Here is a 24,972-nt window from a genome sequence, read left to right as displayed (position 1 = left end):
CACAATTACATGAAAATAATGTTGAAAGTTATAAGAAACATGGAAAGGGAAAAAATTTTGCCCATGGTTTTTAAGCAGTTTTTATAGTTTGTGTAGTTTCCCCACTTCTTTTGAGTTAAATTTATAACAATAATTGGCAGAAAAGAGAAAAAATTTTTAAAAATCAAATGTGTTTAGGTGTGCCTGGGTGGGTCAAGTCAGTTAAGAGTTCAACCTTGGCTCAGGTCATGATCTCATCTTGTGGGTTGGAGCCCCGCATCAGGCTGTGTGCTGACAGCTCAGAGCCTAGAGCCTGCTTTGGATTCTGTGTCTCCCTCTCTCTCTGCCCCTTCCCTGCTTGCATGCTGTTTCTCCCTCTCTCTCAAAAGTAAATAAACATTAAAAAAAAATCAAATATCTTTGGGGCGCCTGGGTGGCTTTGTCTTTTCTTATGTAATCATTGCCTTTTTTTTTTTTTTTTTTTTTTTTTAAAGTAATCTCTGTACCCAATGTGGAGCTTGAACTCATGACCCTGAGATCAGGAGTTGCATGCTGTATAGGGGCACTTGGGTGGCTCAGTTGATTAAGCAACTGAATCTTGATTTCGGCTAAGGTCATGATCTCACAGTTTGAGCCCTGCATCAGGCTCTGCCCTGGGATTCTCTCTCTGCCTCTCTCCTACTTGCTCTCTCTCTCTCTCTCAAAATAAATAAATAAACATTAAAAAAAGAGTCTTGGGCCGGCTGGTTGGTTCAGTTGGTTGAGCATCCGACTTCGGCTCAAGTCATAATCTCACTGTTCATGAGTTCCAGCCCCACATTGGGATCGCTGCTGTCAAGGCACAGCCCACTTGGGATCCTCTGTCCCTGGCTCTCTCTGCACCCCCCTTCTCTCTCTCTGCCCCTCCCCCACTCATGCACCCAATTGCACGTCCGCGCTCTCTCTCTCTCTCTCTCTCTCTCAAAACTAAACGTTAAAAAAAAAAGTCTTTAGGCCTTTAGGATAAATATCTGGAAAAGATAGGACTGCACACCAATCTAATGTGTTTTATTGAATTTAAGATACCATTATTCTATGTACCTAAATTAAGAAAGATAAAAATAATGACGATTTTTATTGTAAGTAACACACTATCAATTGCAAGATAAATCTCAATTTCCAAGATGTTAAAATGTGAAAAGATATGTGCCTTAGAATTGATGAAACATGATAATTTCTAGCACTGTGCCAGATCAACCTACTGAAGTTCCTGCTTTTAAGGATTAATAACTGAAACCTATGGATAGATAGAAATCTTAGCTCAGTGAAAGGGATATCAAAATCTACCCTCTGTGATGTTTTCTCCCCTTTTCATAACATATGAATATGTTTCCAAATATGAGTAGCTAATGCTTTTCTCTTTGCACTTAAAAAAAATAATTCTCATTTCTTACTCTTACTTACTCAGGTGGGCAGGGCTCAGTGTTGCAGGCTCTTTGATTTTCAGGTGGCTTACTGTCAGGGTCACAGTAATTGTTCTGGACAATAGAGTTGTCGTCCAATCTTTTACAGACTGCCTCCTGTCTTTGGACACCTTGAGAAAAGGAGGACATCATTAATTGAAGAGTAGTTTACTTTCCAATAAGTTAGGTATGCATAGCTTTCCTCTGGGGAATCAACCTCACTGGATCGCTGCTGTCTTATCTGTTCCAGAAACACTTCACTGCTTCTCTAAAAAGGAGAGAAGTCCTGGTCATTATACTGCAATTTTAGGCAAAATTATTGTTCTCATATTTAGAAACATAACTGTTTTCAAGTTCAGAAAAGAAACTATTGGCAATTGTAAACAATTAATATTCCCATTTGTATATTCTTCTTCGTGCTTTCCTTAAAAAAAAAGAACAAAAACAAATCCCCCCCAACTTCATTTTCCCAAAATATAATCAGATAAAATGTATGAATATACATTTCAATGCAAAACAATGGCTGTACATCTATTTAAAAATAAAGCAATAGGGACAAATTTACTTTTTGATATTTTATAGGACAAATCCCATCAATTTAGTCTTTGTGAGGAACACATCACATTCACACATTTCATTCTTTTTCTTCCACTTATAGTTTTATTTCTCTAAAAGCCCACAAAGTCTAGAATTTAGAGATTGCAGTGGGCCCCTTTTTCACTCCAACCCATTAGTCTGTTTGCTTTAACAGAGCTGGCCCCCTGTTGATTACACCATTGTCAAACAGATATATATATATTCCTTGAAATAGTAACTCAGTAGATTATTATCTTAGATTATTAGTCTATGTGACCTGTTTGTCACAGCTAAAAACACTCTCATTATAAAACTGTAAAATTCTAAGTATGTGTTTATTATTTATTGGCAAAGATATCCACCACAACTTGCTCACAATTCACAAAATACAAAGACACACACAGACACAATCTTATTTGTAAACATCCCTGGTGAGTAGACCTTATGCAGTCTCATTTTCTCTTTAGTGTCGAAGAATCTAAAGAAGCAAAGCTAGGTATACCAAGATACCAGAGAAAAAGTAAAACTAAAAACAATGCTATATATTTCAGATCATACAGAGGTCGCAGGTTACTCCTGGAATTGGAAATAAAAGCATAAACTATTCCCGACTCCCCGACCTCTTCTCTATAACCAGGTAAGCTAAATTACCCGCAAAGAGTTGTAAAAAACAGCATTAGCAATATATCCAGGAAACCACAGCTTCACACCTAGCCAGACCCACATGAACCTACAGTTTTGCCTTTATTTTTTTTTCCAGTTGCTTTTAATAGCACCCTGAAGAAAAGACTTTAATCTCAAATTAGGGAAATCAATGTGAAATAAGATCATTCACTGAAGGAAATTGTCACCTGAAGAGTCATACACCAAATACTTGCCCCAAGATCCCTTTAAAAGTCGTGGAAATTTTGCAGGTGGAGGTGCCTCAGGCATCATGCAATTCAAACTTCTAACTAAACACGATAGGGAAATCTATGTCTCTGATCAGGAAAATTACCAAGTACTATACCCTCCGTGATGGTGGTGAGCAGTTGAAAAAGGTATATTTTACTGTTTGCAGTGACCCAAGGCTCTTACTAATCTCTTTCAGTAGGTTTTTTTTTTTAGGTTTTCCTAAATTTAGGGGCCTAAAACATAGCCAACAACTTACTGGCAAAATGTCTTAGAATATGTACTGTATTCATTCCCTCCTAACTCCTAGAATAGGCCAAATCTCAGTTTATGTGACAACAGTTTGGAATTTCTTAACTATTAAACTTTAGATTTTTGAGGGAGGAATGATTCACGTCAGGCATAGCTGTGATCCATTCACAGATGTTCCACAATATTCATCAGCTAGCTCCCCATTGTGTCATTCCAGTGGGCAGATAACTAAGTCCATGTGACCCACCTAGACAGAAATCTCCACCATTAGTCATAGGGTCAACTTCCAATTGCCACAGTTCTTCCACCCAGTTCAATATGTTGTTCCTATCAGGAAGAGTGGGGATTATTTTTATAAGTCATCATGGTTATTTTTTTCAAAGTCATTCAAATATGATTATACTTGGAGAGGGGGGACTCAAACCACCCACTTACACGGAGGACTTAAACAACTTTACCCAACTTTGATAATTATGTGTAATAATAAAAAAAAATCTGATTTGCAACAAGAAAGTTGTCATTCAATTTAATACCTTGGCTGGTTTTCAGAAAAGAATAAACGTTTTCAACACTACCAAATGGAACTGTTACTCTGCATCAGTGCCAGAAACATCAATTCAGTTTCTACAGGTTAAGAAAAAATTCTACTTCCTTTAAGTTAAGCCTAGAAATGTTGTGTGGTTATAATTATATTAGTTTTTAAAAGTAGCCATTAATGTAAAAGAAAGGCCTCTGCAATTTGAATCACAGGTTGAGACATTCGTTATTATAGGTGAAATTTATGTTTGATCTTAAGATACATTCTAGCCAAGTATGTTTCTTGAAAAAACTTAACTATATAACATTAATTGTTGAAAATGTGGAAAAGAAACAAACCACAAACAACAAAATAAAAAATATCCACAGTCTCATATCTTTGTTCTGGATCTTTATTTTTAAGGCTATTTTGCACTTTGGTGGGATCCAGTAATTCGTTTAAAATTACATAGTACACATACTAAACACGCCAGTTAAATGTGGTTGATAGGTCATTCATTCATGCATTCATTCATTCACTCATTCAACAGAGAATAGTTACTAAGTATAAGGAACTGTGCTTCTTAAGAGATATTGAACTAAGTGCTAACAATTACAAATTGACTTAATTTTGGTCATGCCTTCCAGACTTCTTAAAGACCAAGAATTAGGGTATTGTGGGGTTCACTTCAGGTTCATGAGTTCAGAACACTATTTTTTATGAAGTAAAAATTAAAGTCCTTGAATAAACAGCTGAAATTACTCTGTTTCATGAAGATGCATCTTTCCTTGCATTTATCTTTTATTTTCTTCTAAAATGTTCTATTAGACAGTGTGGTATTTCACACTCAAGAACTGACTATACCAGTAATCTATTCCAAATCTTCTGACTAAGCTGACCTATCTTTCTCCAACAGCATAAAAATCCCCTTCCAACCTTTAACCCCACACTTGGCAGATTCAGAGATCTTTTTTTTTTTCTTTCTTTCTTTTTTAAATCAGTAGCAATAGGAAAATTCTAAACCAATGTACCTAATTTAGGATGGATTTTGAAACACACACTTTGGGACTAAGGGAAATGCAGCCTTTAGGTGTAGAAAACAGAAAATACAGATCACGTGGAAATAACCGTCCCCGGAAGTGGGACGGTTAAGCATCCCACTTCAGCTCAGGTCATGATCTCGCGTTCTGTTATTTCGAGCCTTGTGTCAGGCTCTGTCCTGACAGCTCAGAGCCTGGAGCCTGCTTCAAATTCTGTGTTTCCCTCTCTCTGCCCCTACCCAGCTTACACTCTGTATCTCTCCCTCTCTCAAAAATAAATAAACATTAAAAAAAATTTTTTTACGTGAAGTAATCTGTAAAACACTGCTAAGGAGTTGATTTAAATCCTGTTGGGAATAATTACATCCAGTTACACAAAGTTACTGTGTTTTCAAATCTAAGGACTTATAGTTTATAAGCAAAAACATTAAATGTCCACATGACTAGTCAGTATATGTCCAATTAAAAACAAATTCTAGTGACTTAGCGTCCACATCCCTGGAGTATGCAGATGATCTGCAGAATTTAATTGGTCAAATTTAAAACTACACTAATTGCATTTTATTTTTACACATCTAAAGTTACTGGCATGCAAATTCTATACCTATTTTTTAATTTAATGTCACCCCTCTTCCATGCTTAAAAAATTAATGTTTTCATATCATAAAATTTAAAAACAAAGATGCCATTATCAATACATATTTACTTCAAACTCTCTAAAATGGGTGTATCCTATATATAGATATTTATTTTGCTTATCAAAGAATAAAATATGATGGTTCTTCGTTTTTTTAATGTTTTATTTATTTTTGAGAGAGAGAGAGAGCATGAGCAGGGGAGGAGCAGAGAGCAAGGGGACAGAGGATCCAAAGTGGGCTCTCTACTGACAGCAGAGAGCCTGATGCGGGGCATGAACTCACAAAACATGAGATCATGAAGTCGGGAGCTCAACCAACTGAGCCACCCAGGCACCCCCCAACATGAAGGTTCTTAACAGGGAAACATAACCCTTAATTTAGTCTGTAAGTTTAAATTTATCAGGTCTTATATTTAATATTTAATTTTTAGCCGACAGTTAAAAATTACAGATAATCTATTTTCCTACCAAAGGTTCTCTTGTCCAGTGAGAGGAAGGAATACCCAAATTAATCACTGCTCTAGCTATATATCAGGAAATGGTTTTTAGTATTTTGAAATAGCATATACCCCAGGAAAATGATCACGAAGTCCAGTAAACTGCAAGTGAGTCCTGGATGGAATCTTTTATCCACTGTGCTTACTCTAGGAGATGTTGATAGTTCAACTGAAGAACATAGGGTCTTGGGCTCAGCAGCTACATTCCTAGGGCCAATCCTGAGTAAAGAGACCATAGTGCCTCTCAATTTCCTCGCCTCCTTTTCAATCCTTTCTCTATTCCCCTTATAAGCTGCTCAATGTTCTCATATCCCATCTAGATCTTCTTTTAGAGAATTAAATAATTTTGTAAACTCCTTTGTAACAATATTTGGAAATATATTGCCTTTCACAGAACAGTTGATCATTTTAAAAGTAGAGAGGTGGGCATTCAATGCACATAAATTACTGCCTGAATTTCACTTGAAAGAATGACATGTGGTACACTAAGAAATAAATGGGGGAGGTTAAAGGCAGCAGAAAGATTTTCTAGGTCTTTTCAAATCTACTCTTAAGACTCAACATTCCAGATCTAGCCCACTCAGTAAGTGAGCAATCTATAACCGTATGTGAATGAGTCAATAATGGAAAGAGAGGTATAAATGTATCCTTGGGATTGAGAGGCTAACCAACATCTAGATAATCTAACCTAGTGGCATAACTCATCATATCAACCCAAGAAACAGTTTTCTGAAGAGGAAGGGGGTGGGGGGATGTTAAAAAGTTAGAGCTTATACTACAAATGTGGCTGGTGGCTAAGGCAGTAATTTACTTAACCACAGCATCTATAAAGTAGCTAGCAACCAAGACAATACTGTATACCATAATATACACAACACATGGCCAGCAATATTAATTGAATCTAAATCTTCACTGTAGATAGCATCCAAAGAACAACAAGCACCAGGGGAAAAAAGTCTCTCTGCTCTGCCTCTCACTGATGGAATCTGTGACTATTGGCCAGACACAAGCATTTGCAGGGCAGAGTAAAGCCTACCTGCCTTGATCTAACAGTTGACACCCAGGGTACCAATCAGTTCCACCCATATGCTTTCTCCTTCTGAAGTTCTTCCTGCCAGTTTTTATTTTTCATAGGCTTCCTTTCTCATCTTTTCCTTCTGTCTGAAGCAAGACTAGATGTTCCAGGGAAATACAGGATTATTCAGGAAAAAAAAAAAAAAAGCACACAACTCTAAAATATTATATTTTTCTTTGAAAGATTTTATTTTCAAGTAATCTCCACATCCAACATGGGGCTTGAACTCACAATCCCGAGATCAAGGGTCACATGCTCTACCCACTGAGCCAGTCAGATGCCCCTAAAATATTGTATTTTTCTACAGTAACAGTGTTTAGTGATGGTAAGGTAGGGTAGGGGATACACATACTGCATTTATTTGAAATCATACTATCCCTGGAGCGAATTTCTACTATTCATTAGTTATTAACAGTAATTTCTTCTATGGAAAGTGTCTAACTTAACACACCAAATTCCTACTATGTCTAAGGCATGGTTTTTCATTATCATAGGAGGGCAAATTAGTCAAGGGACAAGTCTTGACTTCAATGAGATTACATTAAAATGGGGAGAATAAGGCAAGAACCAATATAATTATATTATGGAATATACCTTATCTAATAAAATAATGCATTTTCAGGTCTAATAGTGTTAGTTTTACAGCCTCCCTATTTTGTTATATTGTTGTCTGATTTCTCTTCCTCTGATCTTCACTGATATTAAGCACTCTTTTCATAGCCACAGGTCTATAATTTTGTCCCTTTTCACTTTATCTTCTTATTATACCTATTTGTGAGTTCTAAGTAGTTTAGGGAAATAACCTAAAGCAAGTTTTCACTCTCCTTTGTAAAATGAGACTATCAAATTAGGTCATTTCTAATGTTTGCTCCACATCCAAAATTCTACGAAAATTGTCTCCTCTTTTCTTCGTCTCCAATTCAATTGTTTAATTTTATTCCCTTTTAGGTCCACTCTGCCCCATATTCTACAGAATATTAAGTCTGGAAAACAGGCATTTGTTAGATTCCTTTATTTGTGTAGTCTTGCTTCAGTGCTTGAGTTCTTACCAGTAGACATACACATCGGAAGGGGCAGACATGTCAGGAGGCAGAACACTAACTAGAAATAGAAACTTGTGACAGGCAAGCTTCCTATGAAGAACTGACTCATGTTATACTAAAAAGAAATCTCTGTGATCCGTAGGATTTTTTTTGATATTTTATTACAAATTTTAGAGAAAAGGGGCACGTGGGTGGCTCAGTCTTAAGCGCCAACTTTGGCTCAGGTCGTGATCTTGCAGTTCGTGGGTTTGAGCCCCAAGTCAGGCTCTGTACTAACAGTTCAGAGCCTGGAGCCTGCTTCAGATTCTGTTGCCTCCCTCTCTCTCTGCCCTTCCCCCACTCATGCTCTGTCTCACTCTCAAAAATAAATAAAAACATTTAAAAAAATTTTAGAGAAATGATGTTGATAGTCCAAGAAGACCTGGAGCTTCTCCTACACACTGTGAGGATTTACTACCAACAGAGAAGATTTTCTTTCACTATTATTTTTTCAAAGATTTTATTTTCAAGTAATCTCTACACCCAATATGGTGATCAAACTTAAAACCCCAAGATCAAGAGTTCACATGCTCTACCAACTGAGCCAGGCTTTTAAAGACTTTCTTTTAATTATATATAGCACCTCTTTCTTTCTTAGAACCAAAGAGTAAATATTTCAGATTTCAGTTATAAAAAAGCTGTATAGCTTTTAAACTATTTATTTCCTCAAGTAAAGAAAAAATGGGAATAGTAATATCAGAATCAATAGTAATATTAATAGAATAAAATTGAGATGATGTTTACCAGTAAAAAATGCTTAATTTTTTTCAAAAGCATTTTATGCATAATACCTTGTAAAGATGTATAATATTATGACTGTTAAAAATGTTATTTTGAGCACTGCTAGGAATTTACCCAAGGGATACAGGAGTACTGATGCATAGGGGCACTTGTACCCCAATGTTTATAGCAGCACTCTCAACAATAGCCAAATTATGGAAAGAGCCTAAATGTCCATCAACTGATGAATGGATAAAGAAATTGTGGTTTATATACACAATGGAATACTACGTGGCAATGAGAAAGAATGAAATATGGCCTTTTGTAGCAACATGGATGGAACTGGAGAGTGTGATGCTAAGTGAAATAAGCCATACAGAGAAAGACAGATACCATATGGTTTCACTCTTATGTGGATCCTGAGAAACTTAACAGAAACCCATGGGGGAGGGGAAGGAAAAAAAAAAAAAAAAAGAGGTTAGAGTGGGAGAGAGCCAAAGCATAAGAGACTGTTAAAAACTGAGAACAAACTGAGGGTTGATGGGGGGTGGGAGGGAGGGGAGGGTGGGTGATGGTATTGAGGAGGGCACTTTTGGGATGAGCACTGGAAACCAATTTGACAATAAATTTCATATATTAAAAAAAATTAAAAAATAAAATAAAAACTGAGACAAACTGAGGGTTGATGGGGGTGGGAGGGAGAGGAGGGTGGGTGATGGGTATTGAGGAGGGCACCTTTTGGGATGAGCACTGGGTGTTGTATGGAAACCAATTTGACAATAAATTTCATATATTGAAAAAAAAAAGATATTTTGGACAGAATTTTTGTGAAGTGAAACATAACCTGTGACACACAAATCACTAATACAATAGGAATGTACTTCAACTTTGCTTTCAGCCTTACCCAAGTTTTTCAGTGAGCTAACATGTATGCAGGTCCGATCATGTTAGGGAAGAATATAATGTCTAAAGCAATAGAAAGGAGATGAAATAAGAAAGAAAAGAGTACTAGGGAAAATGTTTTGTGTTAGCAGAGACTTCCTGCCTTCAGCTATACATCGTAACATAAGAGAAAATGCAGAGTAAACAATAAAAACTGTCAGGTTATCAAATTAACTTTTATATGTAAGACTTTTTACATGAAATTGGAAATTTTAAATAACATTAAAAATACACAGAAGAATTAAAAAAACAATTTTAAGTGTATTATATAGGGGAAGCCATATGCTTAAGTAAAAAGATAAATAGAAATAATTATTATAGATAAATAAATGAGCAAACATATTAACTTCCAGAACTGTGAACCAAGCAAGAGCATAAGTTTGTCTAGAGAAGTTACTCTTCTTAAGGGCATGCTATATGAGAACCGAGCCAGGTGCAATTGATGGCTATAGAGCCTAGGCTTTCAGGAGCTGTGATGTTCATAGATGCCCTGCAATGATGCCTGGTACACCTAAGCCCATATATTATAGGGTACTCTTCCTTCCCGACACTGAAAATGACCTAAAAGAAGGGGATGGCGGGAGAAAGTGAATAGGGGAAAGCCATGGTCAATGCAATGATAGACTCCTGTCTAGTCCCACAAGTATTTTATATTTCAAAGACCAAAGAGAAAATTTGGGAACAACCAACAGCTGAATGCACAACTTTATTATTTCTAAACTCAAGTCACTTTTTACAAGGGGCTTGTATTATTAAAAATATCACCATGATCTATTTTATGTCTAAGTTGGTATATACGGAAATCAAACATAAAATCACTCTCATAGTTTCAAACATAGTACATTGTGTAACTTCACACAGAAATGATCTATTATAGGGAATTTTTCTCAAAAACTAATTATATAACTACATTTCTTAAAAAGGAAATAAAATGGCAATGAATAAAGTGCTTTTAATTATTCAAACTAAAATTTCCATCTGTTATCTTTTACTTAACTCTGAAAGTGACTTTTGGATGGTAAATCCCAAACCAAAGAGAAGCAAACTCAGTTATAAGATTCAATTTCTTAATGTCTTTCATACTTAATTTCAATCTCAAGTCTACTTTGAATCTTGAGAAACAACTGTATTTTGCTTTCCTCTCTACTCCATTTTGGGACTTCTCCACTCTAAGTTTGTGTCAAAGTTACAGTGTAGATGTCCTTTATAAGCTTTAACACATATTAGTTATTATTATGATGATGTCTATAAAAGTCAATGCTGGAAACGTTTGTTTGAGGCACATTCTGTTAGCTCACTAATACTGTAAATTGGCCATTATTAGTTTATGTTAAAATGTTAAAAATGTTAACATGTTAAAAATGTTTGGTATGTTGGGGTGCCTGGGTGGCTCAGCCAGTAGGGCATGTGACTCTTTTTTTTTTTTTTTTTTTTTAGAGAGAGCATGAGCAGGGGAGAGAGGGAGAGGGGGAGGGACAGAGAGAGAGAGAGAGAGAGAGAGAGAATCCCAATCCCAAGCAGGCTCCATGCTCAGGGCAGAGCCTGCCACTGGGCTCAATCCCATAGCCGTGAGATCATGCCCTGAACCAATATCAAGAGCTTGGTGCTCAACCAAATGAGCCACCCAGGCACTCCGAACATGTGACTCTTGATCTGAGGGTTGTGAGTTCGAACCCCATGTTGGGGGTAGGGATTACTTAAAAACAATTTTTTTTAAGGTTATTTATTTTATTTTGAGACAGAGAGGGCACAGAGCTGAGGATGGACAGAGAGAGAATCCCAAGCAGATTCTGCACTGTCAGTGCAACACTGATGCAGGATTCGAAACTCACCAACTAAACTGAGATCATGACCTGAGCTGAAATCAAGAGTTGGATGAGTTGGACGTTCAACCGAGTGAGCCACCCAGGCACCCCTAAAAATAAAATCTTAGAAAGAAAAGTTAGGTATCTTAGAATTAGCAAAGAAATTAAAATAACATCGCTGAAAATGTAAAGCATTTATCTGTTTGGTACTATGAGAGCTGTTCTCTTTTAGTCAGGTATGAGTATTAGCATAAATATTGTATTATATATTTTTTTAATAATTACTTTTTAAAGACAATTTAAAAATTATTGTTATAATGGAATTAGTATACTTTTAAGGGCACCTTTTGCTTGCGTTGTGCCATTTTTGAAAATGAAATATATAACATGAACACATAGTGCTTACATAGAAACAATGTAGAAATATCCAACTTTTTAAAGAGGACAAGGCAAATCTGCATGATTAAATAAACTTGAAAAGTCTGTCATTAATAAATGGAATAGTGTAGATTTTTACATAAACTTGTTAAGTAGTAGACTGCAAAGACGAATTTGCTATATGGTCTTTTTAAATATTTAGGTGTGTTCTTTTATAAATTTTTTCTTTCTTTCTTTCTTTCTTTCTTTCTTTCTTTCTTTCTTTCTTCCTTTCTTTGTGCTTTAATCACCTACCAATCTTGATCTGAACTAACAGAGATAGAGAAAGGAAACATATTCAGGACATATCAGAAGGAAAACTTAATACAGTTAGGAAGGAAAATTTTACACAGCATTCAAGACCTCTAGTTCCTTAACTGGAAGTACGAAAGAGGCTCTAATTTTAAACACTGAACATCATCATACCCTGATTAAGGAGTTTACATGCATTTTTTTTCTTTCATAAAATGAAATTCAACTCATTTGGAAGGATGGGAGATGACTAATTTTTATCCACTTTAATGACACTAAATTTTAACCTAAATCAAGAGTTCTCAAACTTTCTTGGTTCATGATACCAATGTGTCAGTAATTTTTTCACAACCCTAACCCTCCTATGCAGAAAAAGAAAAATCTAAGAGTTTTATTTATTAAGTAGTTAGGTCCAAACAACTTAGGAATAATCAGTGTGGTATATGCCCGATGTCACTGTGTTACCATTGAAAATATACAATATTTTGCTGTGCCTTTTGTGAGTCTGCTGCAGTGTTCTGGGCACCATAGCGCAGTTTGAAAAATATGGGCCTACATCAGGAAAATACAAAATAGTAGTGGTTGGAAACTATGTAAAGCATCTTAAAAATATTAAAGAGTAGAAACCAGGTCCTATATGTGTAAGAATTCAGATGAATTAGGTGAAATCATAAAAAAAGGTCAATTAAAAAAACTGTTCTAGTGAGAAAGAAGAAACATATAGAATATTTTCTAAGTCTATATGCTACTCATGCACACACACACACACACACATACACACACACACACACACACACACGGCTTAAGATGACATCCAGGGAAGAAAAAGAAAAATAAATAAAATAAGCATGAAATATATAAGAAAATTTGAGTAGGCTATGTAAATGTAAAAGAAAAATAATGGTAAAATTTTAAGTGGTCAATAACAATTGACCAGAAACATTCCTGAATAACCCTGTAGTATATATATGAAAAATCTCTATTTTGATCTCCAAATAAAATCAAAATTGCCTATAAAAATAAACCTGTCTCCCTCCACCTCCTCCTCAATCTTAATATAGCTTTAGCTTATCTTTTCTCCCTGACCTGCCTGCCAAGCACTGTTCAACAATGAGATGCCTCTGATTGCCAGCAGAAACTTGACCAAAATGAGTTCTTTGGTATGCAATCTTTGTACTTTCACATAAAGAGAAAGAAAGAAAACCCTAGACAAATTTAGAGAAAATAGTCAGAAGTGTCAATAGAGCCAACTGGAGGTCAAAGACTGTATATTTAGGGTATAAATTTAAAATTAATGTAATTAATGTAAATATTTATGTATTTCTGACTTTTCTTTGTATCACAAACAAAGCATTCTTAAGACTTTCTTTTTAACAGAACAGGTGCAAACTTGAATGCAACGATACAGCATGGACTCTCAGTTAATTGGCTTTGGAGGCTTTGCTTTAAAACATAAGGGTTGCTTCAAATAAGAGGGGGGTTAAAGAGACTTTGGGGTAGAAAGAAAATGGTTTAAATGATGGGAAATGAGAGCACATCCAGAAATGTAGGGAAGGAAATGATCATGAATACTGTCTGTTTGCATTTTGCAAAGATTCATTCCCTAATGAAACAAAAATTTCCTGTAACAATAGATGACCTTCTCTAGAACTATGGCACAAGGAGAAAAAAGAATGTTATTGTTTTTCATAAATATTGAGTTAAAACAGGAGCCATATGCCTCTGACTTATGGGTCTAAATTAAAGTTGGTTGAGTGTACAACCACTTATTCACTGTAACTCCATAAGTACCACAAAAATTTCAAATTAGAGGAAGAACTTCAGAAAACCTACTTAGCACAATTTCACTAGATCTTAGCCAAAAGACTGAGAAGCACGGTTGCAGCTAGTTTTAAAAGCATTGATTAGATGCTTATAAATGATCCATCAGGTAAAGAAGAAAGCACATAAATAAACTGAAGAAAAAAAAAAACCTTTCTAAAGGCATATCCAATCTGATGGCCACACTAAAGAAAATTATGAAATTAACCGGAATTCTATTACATTTTTACTTTCTCCTCTGATGTTCCATTCTACTTTCCAACCCCAGATACTTATAAATAAATCTCATTATGTTTGCATTTAACTAGTAGCTCATTAAAAACAAAGATGTGAGTTAATGCTACTAATGGTATTTGCATCTGAATGTAAATTATTTGAATACTAAATAAACTTTCCATCAGCCTCAATGGCAGAATTTTTTTTTCTACTAAGACTAAATTTATTTAATAACCCAGTAAAATTTTTAATTTTAAGTATCTAACAGTATAAAAAGCACAGAGCAGATTTGTAGATTTCTAATGTGTTAGTACAAAGTATATGACTACATACAGTGCAACCTACAGGCAGAGGGGTGGAAGGGGGAAAAAGAAGACTGTGGTTGAGGTCTAGTAATGAATAAATAAATACAGAAGTAGATATGACTCATATTATAATATATTCTACCACAAATGCTGTAGCCAAAATGTGCAAATTTTTTTTTTTTTCAGAATAATGGAAGATGGATGATAATGGCTAGGACTCTTACAATATACCTCAAGGGCTGTGGGAAAGCCAACCCAACCCACTATGCAGTCTTTGCACATGGTGGCTTATAGTTTGTTCAATGGCAGTATTTCTTAACCTTGGCTGCACATTTGAACTACCTAGGGAGATTTTGAAAATCTGATGCCCCAGCCACACTCCTGACAAATTAAATCAGAATTTCTGGGGGCAAGCCTGAGCATCAAAAGTTTCAATGCTCTCTAGGTGATTTGAAGGTAGGACCAAAGTTAAGAACCATTCCTTTAGGTAAAGCATTTGAAAAAATAAAACTTCAAACTAGTGAAGGAGATTTTTTTGAGTAGGGATATATCTATCATGTTGCTCTATGGAGGTGGCCAACTGGTGGTAAAGCTCTGTTCAACATAAGGGACCATCTTTAATAAGAGAGAATGTTACATTTAAATAATCACTAGACACAGGTGCCTGTGTGGCTCAGTTGGTTGAACATTGACTTCAGCTCAGATCATGATCTTGTGGCTTGTGAGTTTGAGCCCCGCATCAGGCTCACTGCTGTTATGCAGAGCAGGCTTCAGATCCTCTGTCCCCCTCTCTCTCTGCTCCCCCCCCCCAATTCACACACACTCTCTTTCAAAAAAATAAAGAATTAAAATTAAAATTAAAAAAATAAAAATCACTAGACATTCAATTTATAAGTCTTGATTTTGGGAAGTTACTTCACTTGGGTTTTATCTATAAAATAGGAATAATAACAGCAATGCCTAGGCTCATGGTGCTGTTGATTGTGATCAAATATAACAGGGTGCCAGAAAATGTTTTATAAACTATAACATTTTATTTATTATTACATGGCTGAGCAGTGGAACCATTTATCATTAAAAAGACTAGCTATAAGGTAGGTTACAACTGTAATATGGATTACCACCTCAATGATTTGTCACTTTGTTTTAATAAGCATTTACTTTATGAAATCTAAGTGTCTGGCTCAATGTTTCTCAAAGTATGGTTCCTGAACCAGTAGCACCAGCATCAGTAGCACCTGGATACTTATTACAAGTGCAAATTCTTGGTGTCTATTCCAGACCTACTGATTCAGAAATTGGAGGCAGAACCTAGCAATCTTGTTTGAACAAGACATCCAGGTGATTTTGATGTTCAAATCTGAGGACCACATATCCAGCCAAATATTAGGAAAAAGCAAATATGTATGACTAAAATCAAAGAATGAATACATAATATTTGTTATTTTAATCTTTAAAAGCTGTACTGCAAAGATACAGTGGCATAAATTACTACTTTAAAGAAAGCCCCTAAATCTCTGTATTTAAAAATAATACAATTCTAGGGGCGCCTGGGTGGCTCAGTCAGTTAAACGTCTGACTACAGCTCAGGTCATCATCTCACGGTTCATGAGTTCAAGCCTCACATCAGGCTCCATGCTGACAACGTGGAGCCTGCTTCAGATTCTCTCTCTCTCTTAGAAAATGAATAAAACATTAATAATAATAATGATAATAATAATAATATAATTCTCTCTACCCAGCCAACTTTATCAACTAACACATTAATCATGAATATAATGGTAAGATATAAATTTGAGAATCAGATAAATCACAGATTTATCTGTGCAACACTCTGGATAAGGAATAAAGGAACAAAACTCTAGGAGGAGTTAACAGTGGTTCAGAAGATAGTTACGTTCTAATTCAGTGGACTTGGATTTCTCTCAGGAAAAGTCACAACTGTATCTTAAAAATCACCTTTATCCTGAAGACAACACCCCATAGCATCTCAATGCTCTTATTCAGGCCAAGGAAGTGTTTCATCATTTACTCAGAGAAAAGACCATTACTTAGACTGAATCACCAGCAATGTTTCCTACAGCATTAGATTTGTCACTGGGTCTGCTAAGCAACAGAGAAAAACAGTCTCAAAACTTCTTATCTTAAAAGATATCATATGAGAAATCTATCAACATCATTCCCAAATTCAAAGTTTGTCATTTACCAGTAATAAAACATATGCAGGACAGTCATAGGTGAGGACACCAAGAGTCTTGTGAGATTGCAATAGAAAGTTCTTTGAGACCTTTCTTGTTTAATCTTTTTTCCATTTTTAAAGGTTTTGGTGTCCTCAAGACACCCAACACCACCCTAGAAAGATCAAAGTGAAACATCCCAATTAAGAACTGCCACCTCCTAAGAAAATTAACAATTCCAAACTCTCATTTCCTACACTGGAAAAAACTAGCACGAATAAATAATTGCCAGAATAATTAGTTCCTTTTGCTCATCCACTCATCTACAAACCTTTCTTGACTGCCTAGCATATTCCAGATAGTATTCTAGGTGCAAAGTGAGTCTAGAGAGATGCACAGATGTCAGTGAGGGAGGAAGAGATTCTAAGTGTCTAGGATTCAGTTTCTCAGTCAACCAAATCAGTAGTACTCAAACTCGAGCAAGCATCACAATCACCTGGAGAGCTTGTTAAAACATAGACTGTGGAGGCCAATTCACAGTTTCTATTCAGTAGGTCTGAGGTGGGGCCCCCAAATCAGCACTTTCTAATAAATTCTCAGGTGATGTTGATGCTGCTGGTCCAGCAACCACACTTTGAGAACCACTTACCAAGCAAGACAAATGGCAGCTCTTCACACTATCCCTGCCAACAAGTACTGTACGTGTCTCTTCCAAAGAAGGCAATGGCCTCATGACTGCTGTCATAATCACACACAAGTGAGCAGAATTCCAGTTGCCAGAACCACCTCAAATATCTAGGACCAGTGGCTCCAGAACAAAACGAAGAAGTTCAAAAAACAGAAAATTCTCTTTCCAGGGGCTTTTCTCCCTCTTTGTTTTTCTTTTTGTTTTATCCCCTACCACAAGAAATCATTTTTGTATTATGATTTCTCGATGCCAGTGTTATGGAAAAGAATAAAACTCCTTTAGATTTTTCATACATCTCGAATACAAAGTTTTTCTTCTAAATTCAGTTCTTACAGCCTAACCCCCACCCTTTTTGTTGAACTATCTCCTTTTTGAACAAAAGAATCCTAGGGTTAGAAGGAACACTGAGAATTCACTTAATCCCTCCTTGGCCTCAGACAAGACTGTGTCTAAATCATCCCCAAATATAGCAATTTTCAGTACAAAGACGAACAGGCACTAAGAATTTCTCATTCAACATTCTGTCACAGAATTGAAGATACTAATATACTTTTCTTCAACCTTTTCTCCTCTGAGCTAACCAACTTCAACAGTTAGACTTTCCTCATTAGACTTCCTAAACTTTATTCTAACTCTTCTTTAACAACTTTATCCTACCTTATACTTCAGGGTCTTAATCATGTATATACTGATATCATAAAGACTTTTTTTTGGTATGTGAAAGGGATAAGTTAGCTTACAGATTGAATAAAAATGAATTTATTGGAACAAAGAAACATATCTGTATAAATGCCACCAAAATATAATAAAATGGCATTCACTTGAACAATTAATTTCAAATATCCTTTATTTTATTAAAATACATAGTAATGCTTTATCATTTTTAAAACTTTACAATATAAATCACTAGCCATTTCACACATAAAATGGGTGGGAACTAGAGATCTTCTAAAATAAGCCACAAATTATATATAACCATGTTTTATGACACCTCACATAGGAGAAGAAATTATTATTATTAGTAGTAGTAGTAGTATTAATTTGTGGGTTTTTTGATGTTTTATATACTGCTTACTGCTGAAGTTGGAGTTATAGCTAAGCAATGATTTAATTCTGTATGAGTCTGAAAATATTGAACATATTATATAATAATCTTTCTGAGAAAATAATTTCTCTGATTCCAGCCTTGAGAATCAGAGGTGTTTAGAAATTCAGTGAGTACCAGACAAGATAGGGTAAAGTCCACGTTAAATCATATGTTTCTGGGCAGTTTAGAAAGGGAACATAGGTAATACATTGTCAATGGGGTAAAATGGGGTGATTCACTTTACTTCTATTCCTCCCATTCTAAATATCACTACTCAAAATCAGTCTTTCTTTTTGGAATGGTGAGGTACTCTAACCCAGCCTAGGCCTGACGGATAGGGTTGTTTCCTCGTCTATTGGGACCAAGGTGTACGGTGGAGGCGATGCATTTAGTCTCCAGAGAGAAGGAAGATGCTGCTTGCACAGCACTTCTACTCACCAGTCCATGCAGCAGCAAGGGTGTTGGCTTTGAAGGAAGCCAACTGTCCTGCTCTCCCAGCCAGAGGTAAAGAATTGCATTGGTGGCCACTAGAGGGAGGAGGATTAGGAATAGAGTAAATTGTGGGGAAAAGGCACCCATGAAAAACGCACATGGGACAACCAACACATCACCAACCACCGCCTAGCAGCTACCTCTCTGAGGGACTATAATGGGGTCAGCATACATCATCAACCCAGAGACCCAGACACCAGGAATTATTGTAGTATCCCAGTATATAGCCCCTTAACTTTGATGGCTGGAGAAGGGAGTTTGAATAGGTTTGTGGGAAACACACAAGCACACAAACACAAACACGCTAGCACACAGACATACATTCTCATCCCCCATTACAAGAAGTTGCATCTGTGCCGTCTGATTCTTGCTCATTTTCTTATTTAAAACTCTTGATGTTCTTTACCAAGAATGTGTTCACGAAAAGCAAACAGCCCACCTTCAAGATAGTCTTGGGAGAAGCACCAGCAGAGACACTCATTGTGCCAAGATGTATTTTACCAACAAATCTGTACAAATTACACGAGGTTAAAAACAAACGGAATATAATATAATTAAAGCAAAGTTTCTTTTGCTAAATTACAGCTTGAAGCAAACCTGCAAGAAATGTTTCCAATTAGCTTCTTTAGCAAACACAAAGCATAGCTCAGAATATATTGTGCTTTCCGTCCTGCCCTCTGGGTGGGCTGCCTAGTGGGTGTCTTACCTCCAGCACAAGTAGCTGAGCATTCTGACCAAGGCTGATGATTCCATGTAAAGCCAACTTCATTGTCTCCACTGCCAGTACGAGTGATGGGAACATTGAACTTATACCTAATTCCCAAATTTTGTTCCTGAAGCAGAACCTGCCATTGAAAACAACTGGTGAAGATAGTTAAAATACAATGAGGCTTCATTCAGATATTTATCATTTCTTTCGAAGAAGAAAATGTCATAAAGTAAGTCTCATAGGAAATTTAAGATAACTTTTAGAACACATGCACTTATATTGAATTTTCCTCCCCCCATTTTCATGGGTAATTTAGAGACATTTCCCTCATCTGCCTTGTTTGGTTATAAAAATATTATTCAAGCAGGCACTGAGAAAATAGTCATATGGAAGGAGCAATATGGCCTAACCTTACACAAATTTTATATCCTTAGGCAAACCATTTTATCTTTATTAAGATAAAGATTTTTATCTTTAATTTCACCACCTGTAAAACAGAGATTATAAAGCCTGCTCCTCTGTATCTCACAGGGCAAATAACAAATAGTAGAAATTAAGAGGCAAAGACACATTTACCATGACAATGAGATTTTCCGAGGTGGGACCTAGAGCTTCCAAGGATTCTGGTTCATCAGTTGGTCTCTTGTAGTGAAAAGCTGTCCCAGCAACATCAAACTTCCTAGGCCAGTCAATAGTCCAGGCGCCATTAATATAGTAATCATCTCCTTCAGATTTCAAAGCTAAAAAAAAAATCACAGTCTACCTAAAAATGTGAAACCTCATTTACCACAGTGCCCCTTATTAACTGCACTGGAGTGTACAATGAATAGCCATTTCCATTTTAGAGATGGGATTCTTGACCATTTTCTTTCTTTCTTTCTTTCTTTCTTTCTTTCTTTCTTTCTTTCTCTTTTTATCTTTATTTTTGAGAGAGAGAACGAGCAGGGGAGGGGCAGGGAGAGAGTGGGACAGAGGATCTGAAGTGGGCTCCTAGCTGACATCAGAGAGCCTGATGTGGAGCTTGAACTCACAAACCATGAGATCATGACCTGAGCTGAAGTTGGACGCTTAACCCACTGAGCCACCCAGGTGCCCCTTGACCATTTTCTTAAGTACAAATTAACATGATAATTTTCCATGTGAATGTCAAGAAGGTATTAATGACATTTATAATGTCATTAATGAAAAGAAAGGAAAAATTTACCTGGAATAAACACATGGAACTAGCAAGAGAAAATATAACAAAAGGAATAATTGGGGATGAGAGTGAGAGTAGGAAGTAGACTTTCTTGTCTAAAACTTAAAATGATAATTATGTGAATATGAGGTAAAGAGAACTTGTGGTATTGTCACACAGACAAATAGAACAAGGAGCCAAACAAACAGTTAAGAAATAAACCGAAGTGAATGCAAACTGGTACAGCCACTCTGGAAAACAGTATGGAGGTTCCTCAAAAAAGTAAAAATAGAACTACCCTACAACCCAGCAATTGCACTACTAGGTATGTATCCAAGGGATACAGGTATGCTGTTTCAAAGGGGCACATGCACCCCAATGTTTATAGCAGCACTATTGACAATAACTTAAGTATGGAAAGAGCCCAAATGTCCATCGATGGATGAATGGATAAAGACAGTGTGGTATATATATACAATGGAGTATTAGTCGGCAATCAAAAAGAATGAAATCTTGCCATTTGCAACTACATGGAAGGAACTAGAGGGTATCATGCTAAGCGAAATTAGTCAGTCAGAGAGAAAGACAAATATCATATGACTTCATTCATATGAGGACTTTAAGACACAGAACAGATGAACACAAGGGAAGAGAAGCAAAAATAATATAAAAACAGGGAGGGGGACAAAACACAAGAGACTCTTAAATACGGAGAACAAACAGAGGGTTACTGGAGAAGTTGTGGGAAGGGGGATGGGCTAAATGGGTAAGGGGTATTAAGGAATCTACTCCTGAAATCATTGTTGCACTATATGCTAATGAACTTGGATGTAAATTAAAATAAATAAAGAAAGAAAAAGACATAAAAAAAGAAACATAAAAAAAAGAAATAAACCCAAGTACATATGGGAATTAGTATATGACAAAGGAAATATTAATCGACATGATATGACAAAAGAAACATTAATTAGGGAAATTAGTAAAGGAAAGATAATAAGAAATGGGACTAAACAAAAGACTAACCTTTTGGGAAAAAAAAAGGAATTGCTGAATTTATATCTCATTCTTTACATGCAAATAAATACCACAATCCACTCTTAGGTATAAAGCCAAAAGAAATGAAAACAGATACCCAAACAAATATTTGTATACACATGTGCATAGTAGTACTATTTCCAATAGCCAAATGTGGAAACAACTCAAATACCCACCAATTGTGGCATATATAATACAGTGGAATACTATTTAGCCATAAAAAGGAATGAAGTATTGACACATGCTTCAATATTATGCTAAATGGAAGATATTTCAAAATATTTATCAAAAATATTATGCTAAACCAAAGAGGCTAGGCAGAAAAAGTCATATACTGTATGCTTCCATTTTTATGCAATATCCAGAACAGGTAAATCCATAGAGACAGAAAGCAGACCGGTGGTTGCCAGGGGCTGAGGAATGGAGAGTAATTGCTTGATGGACACACAGGGTTCCTTTCGACACGACAAAAATGTTTTGGAATGTACTAAATGCCATTAAATTGTTCATTTGAAAATTATTACATTCTTATATGAATTTCACTTCAATAAAAACAATGAAAACATGAGAGAAAAATAAATGCCAGATGGGTGAGTATTTAAATGTAAACACAGTTAAATAATAAAATGCTAGAAAGAAAGTGTGGGAGAACTTAAAAAAATAACATTGGGGTATGAAAGCTTTTCAAGCATGACAAAAACCTCAGAAACTATAAAGAATGTTTAATAAATATGCATGCATAATTTTTTAAACCTCTATAGAAAAATGATGAATTAAAAAGTTAAAAAATATGTGATTGGAAAAAGGGTCATTAGCTCTACTATACAAAAACACCTATAAATAAATAAGATGATAATTTTGATAATGATTACACAATTTGACAATGACAAACATGACAGCTTAATTTTTTGTTAGCATGATACCTTCTTCAAAAACTTTATCAGGCCAGATGAACCAACAGGCCAAAAGGAACTAAAAGGGTCCTGGTGCACAGAGCCTCTGAGTCTCTGGACCTCTGCCATGTGTCTTTAATACTATAGACTATTTCCATTCCTCCAACCCTATCTGCCTGGCAAATTACTTGTACTTTCTTGACTTCATATATATTGTGAAAATTCATTTAATTGTCAAAAATAAATTGAATTAATCTTATGAGATAGGAACACACAAACCAATTTTAAGAATTATTTAGTCTTAAATTTTTCTTGTACTTTGACATTTTTATTTTTGATTCTTCTAGTAGTTTTTGTCTCATTTAACACATCAATTTTACTTAGACTATATAAAATATCTGAGACTGTATAATATGAAGTAGTAAAAATAAAAATAAAAACAACCCCACTACTGCCAGAATCTTTGAATTCTCCTTCAATTTTAGCTCTCATTTCCCATTTTCTCAACTAGTTAATGAATGGATCCTAACTTGCTTTTGCTGGTAGTATTCTACAGTCCAGAAAAATACCAAGCATTTAAGAAGAACTGAATAAGAATTTACTGAATAAGAGGGGCGCCTGGGTGGCTCAGTCAGTTGAGCAGCCGGCTTCGGCTCAGGTCATGATCTCACAGTCCGTGAGTTCGAGCCCCGCGTCGGGCTCTGTGCTGACAGCTTAGAGCCTGGAGCCTGTTTCAGATTCTGTGTCTCCCTCTCTCTGACCCTCCCCCGTTCATGCTCTGTCTCTCTCTGTCTCAAAAATAAATAAACGTTAAAAAAAAAATTAAAAAAAAAAAAGAATTTACTGAATAAGAGATGTGGCATTATGACAGATCATTATTAAAGGGAAAAATTTGATGTTAGAAATCTTATTTTTGAGTCTTATCATCATGGAAAAGAATCCAAAATTATAGTATAAAAATAAAGACTTTTTCTTAAATAAAGGAATGGCCAGATAATACTAGTGTTCTACCTAAAGAAGCATTCTAGATATAGTCTTAGTTTTCAAAGATTTAAGTCAAAGGCAATATTTCCAGGGGAATGAGAATCCATCCGGTTTTCACCAGGGGTTCCTGAAGAGTTTAAATCTGTCTTAAAGGATCAAACATCAAATAAATAGAATTTCCACATCTTCCCATGTTGAGATAAATGGTACTGGACTTGCCATCCAAATGTAAACAACCAGAAAACTCACAAAACATATGAATCAGCTGTTCTTAAGATGTTGCCCAGGACTGTGACACAGATAAGAAGATAAACAAGGTGAGTGGTAGAGGTACTTTCTGTCAGTGTAGAATGGAAGAACCCAAGCAAACCATGGTTGTCTCACTGAGCTAGAAGAGAGAGATCAGACATTGGGAAGGCCAAGAGAGTTGGAATTTGCAGGACCAGGGATCTAGAGCAGAAAGAGGGAATCTGTTTCTGAAGAGCAATCTACATATGCATAGGAGAAAATTCCACAAAGCCAGACCCCCCCCAAAAAAAAAAATCCTACTAGGGAACCATAAGCAGGAAAAAGTCCAGCGCAAGAATTCACAGTTTTAACCACTAAGACATTCAGGAGAGACACAAGAAAAATCATGCCTTTTTTTAGTAGGGCTGAGCAAACTCAAGAATAAAAGATCCTCTGCACTTACCCAAACAAAGCTCAAAAACAAGTCTCAAAAGATTAGCTCATCTACAAGTTATTTAACACTATTTAAAGGAAGAAAACAAAATCCAGACTCTCAAAAAAATTCATAATGTACAACATCCAATAAAAAATTACTACAAATGGAAAGAAGCAGGAAAATATGGCCCAAACCAAGGAAAAAGCTAAGTAAAAGAAATAGACCCAAAATGACAGAAATTATGGAATTAGCAATGACTTTCAAACAGCTATTATAATATACTCAAGGATTTTAAAGGAAAACAAATATAGTAACAAGAAACTAGAAGATATATATAGATGGATGCTCAAATCGATACAAAGAAAGGAACCATGCCAGATAAGGTAATTATGTAGGTAAATAGAAAATAATTTTTCTTGTTTTTAAATTAAACAAAAGTAATTGGCTCTTTAATAAAGTTTTTTTTTTTTTTTTAACGTTTATTTATTTTTGAGACAGAGAGAGACAGAGCATGAACAGGGGAGGGGCAGAGAGAGAGGGAGACACAGAATCTGAAACAGGCTCCAGGCTCTGAGCTGTCAGCACAGAGCCCGACGCGGG

General features: G+C 35.8%; 1 protein-coding gene across 4 annotated transcripts in view; it reads right to left on the bottom strand.

Annotated features, from left to right (window-relative positions):
• The window catches only part of ADAMTS6 (ADAM metallopeptidase with thrombospondin type 1 motif 6), a 297,458-nt gene that overhangs the window by 37,374 nt on the left and 235,112 nt on the right, over nucleotides 1-24,972 (bottom strand). For 2 of the 4 annotated variants that reach the window (XM_060635672.3, XM_078449396.2), the window contains 3 exons: nucleotides 20,196-20,359; nucleotides 19,617-19,755; nucleotides 1,423-1,552 (listed from right to left, as the gene is read on the bottom strand). In XM_060635672.3, coding sequence (XP_060491655.1) covers nucleotides 1,423-1,552; nucleotides 19,617-19,755; nucleotides 20,196-20,359 — 433 coding nt within the window. Of the gene's footprint in view, nucleotides 1-1,422; nucleotides 1,553-18,853; nucleotides 18,946-19,349; nucleotides 19,756-20,195; nucleotides 20,360-24,972 lie in introns of those variants that run through there. The other 2 variants (XR_013556624.1, XR_013556625.1) reach the window with 2 other exon arrangements.

The sequence above is a fragment of the Panthera onca genome, chromosome A1 (assembly GCF_046562875.1).
Source record: "Panthera onca isolate mPanOnc1 chromosome A1, mPanOnc1 haplotype 2, whole genome shotgun sequence".
NCBI lineage: Eukaryota > Metazoa > Chordata > Mammalia > Carnivora > Felidae > Panthera > Panthera onca.
Note: the sequence above shows the minus strand (reverse complement) of the source record. Positions and strands in the feature narration are given on the sequence as shown.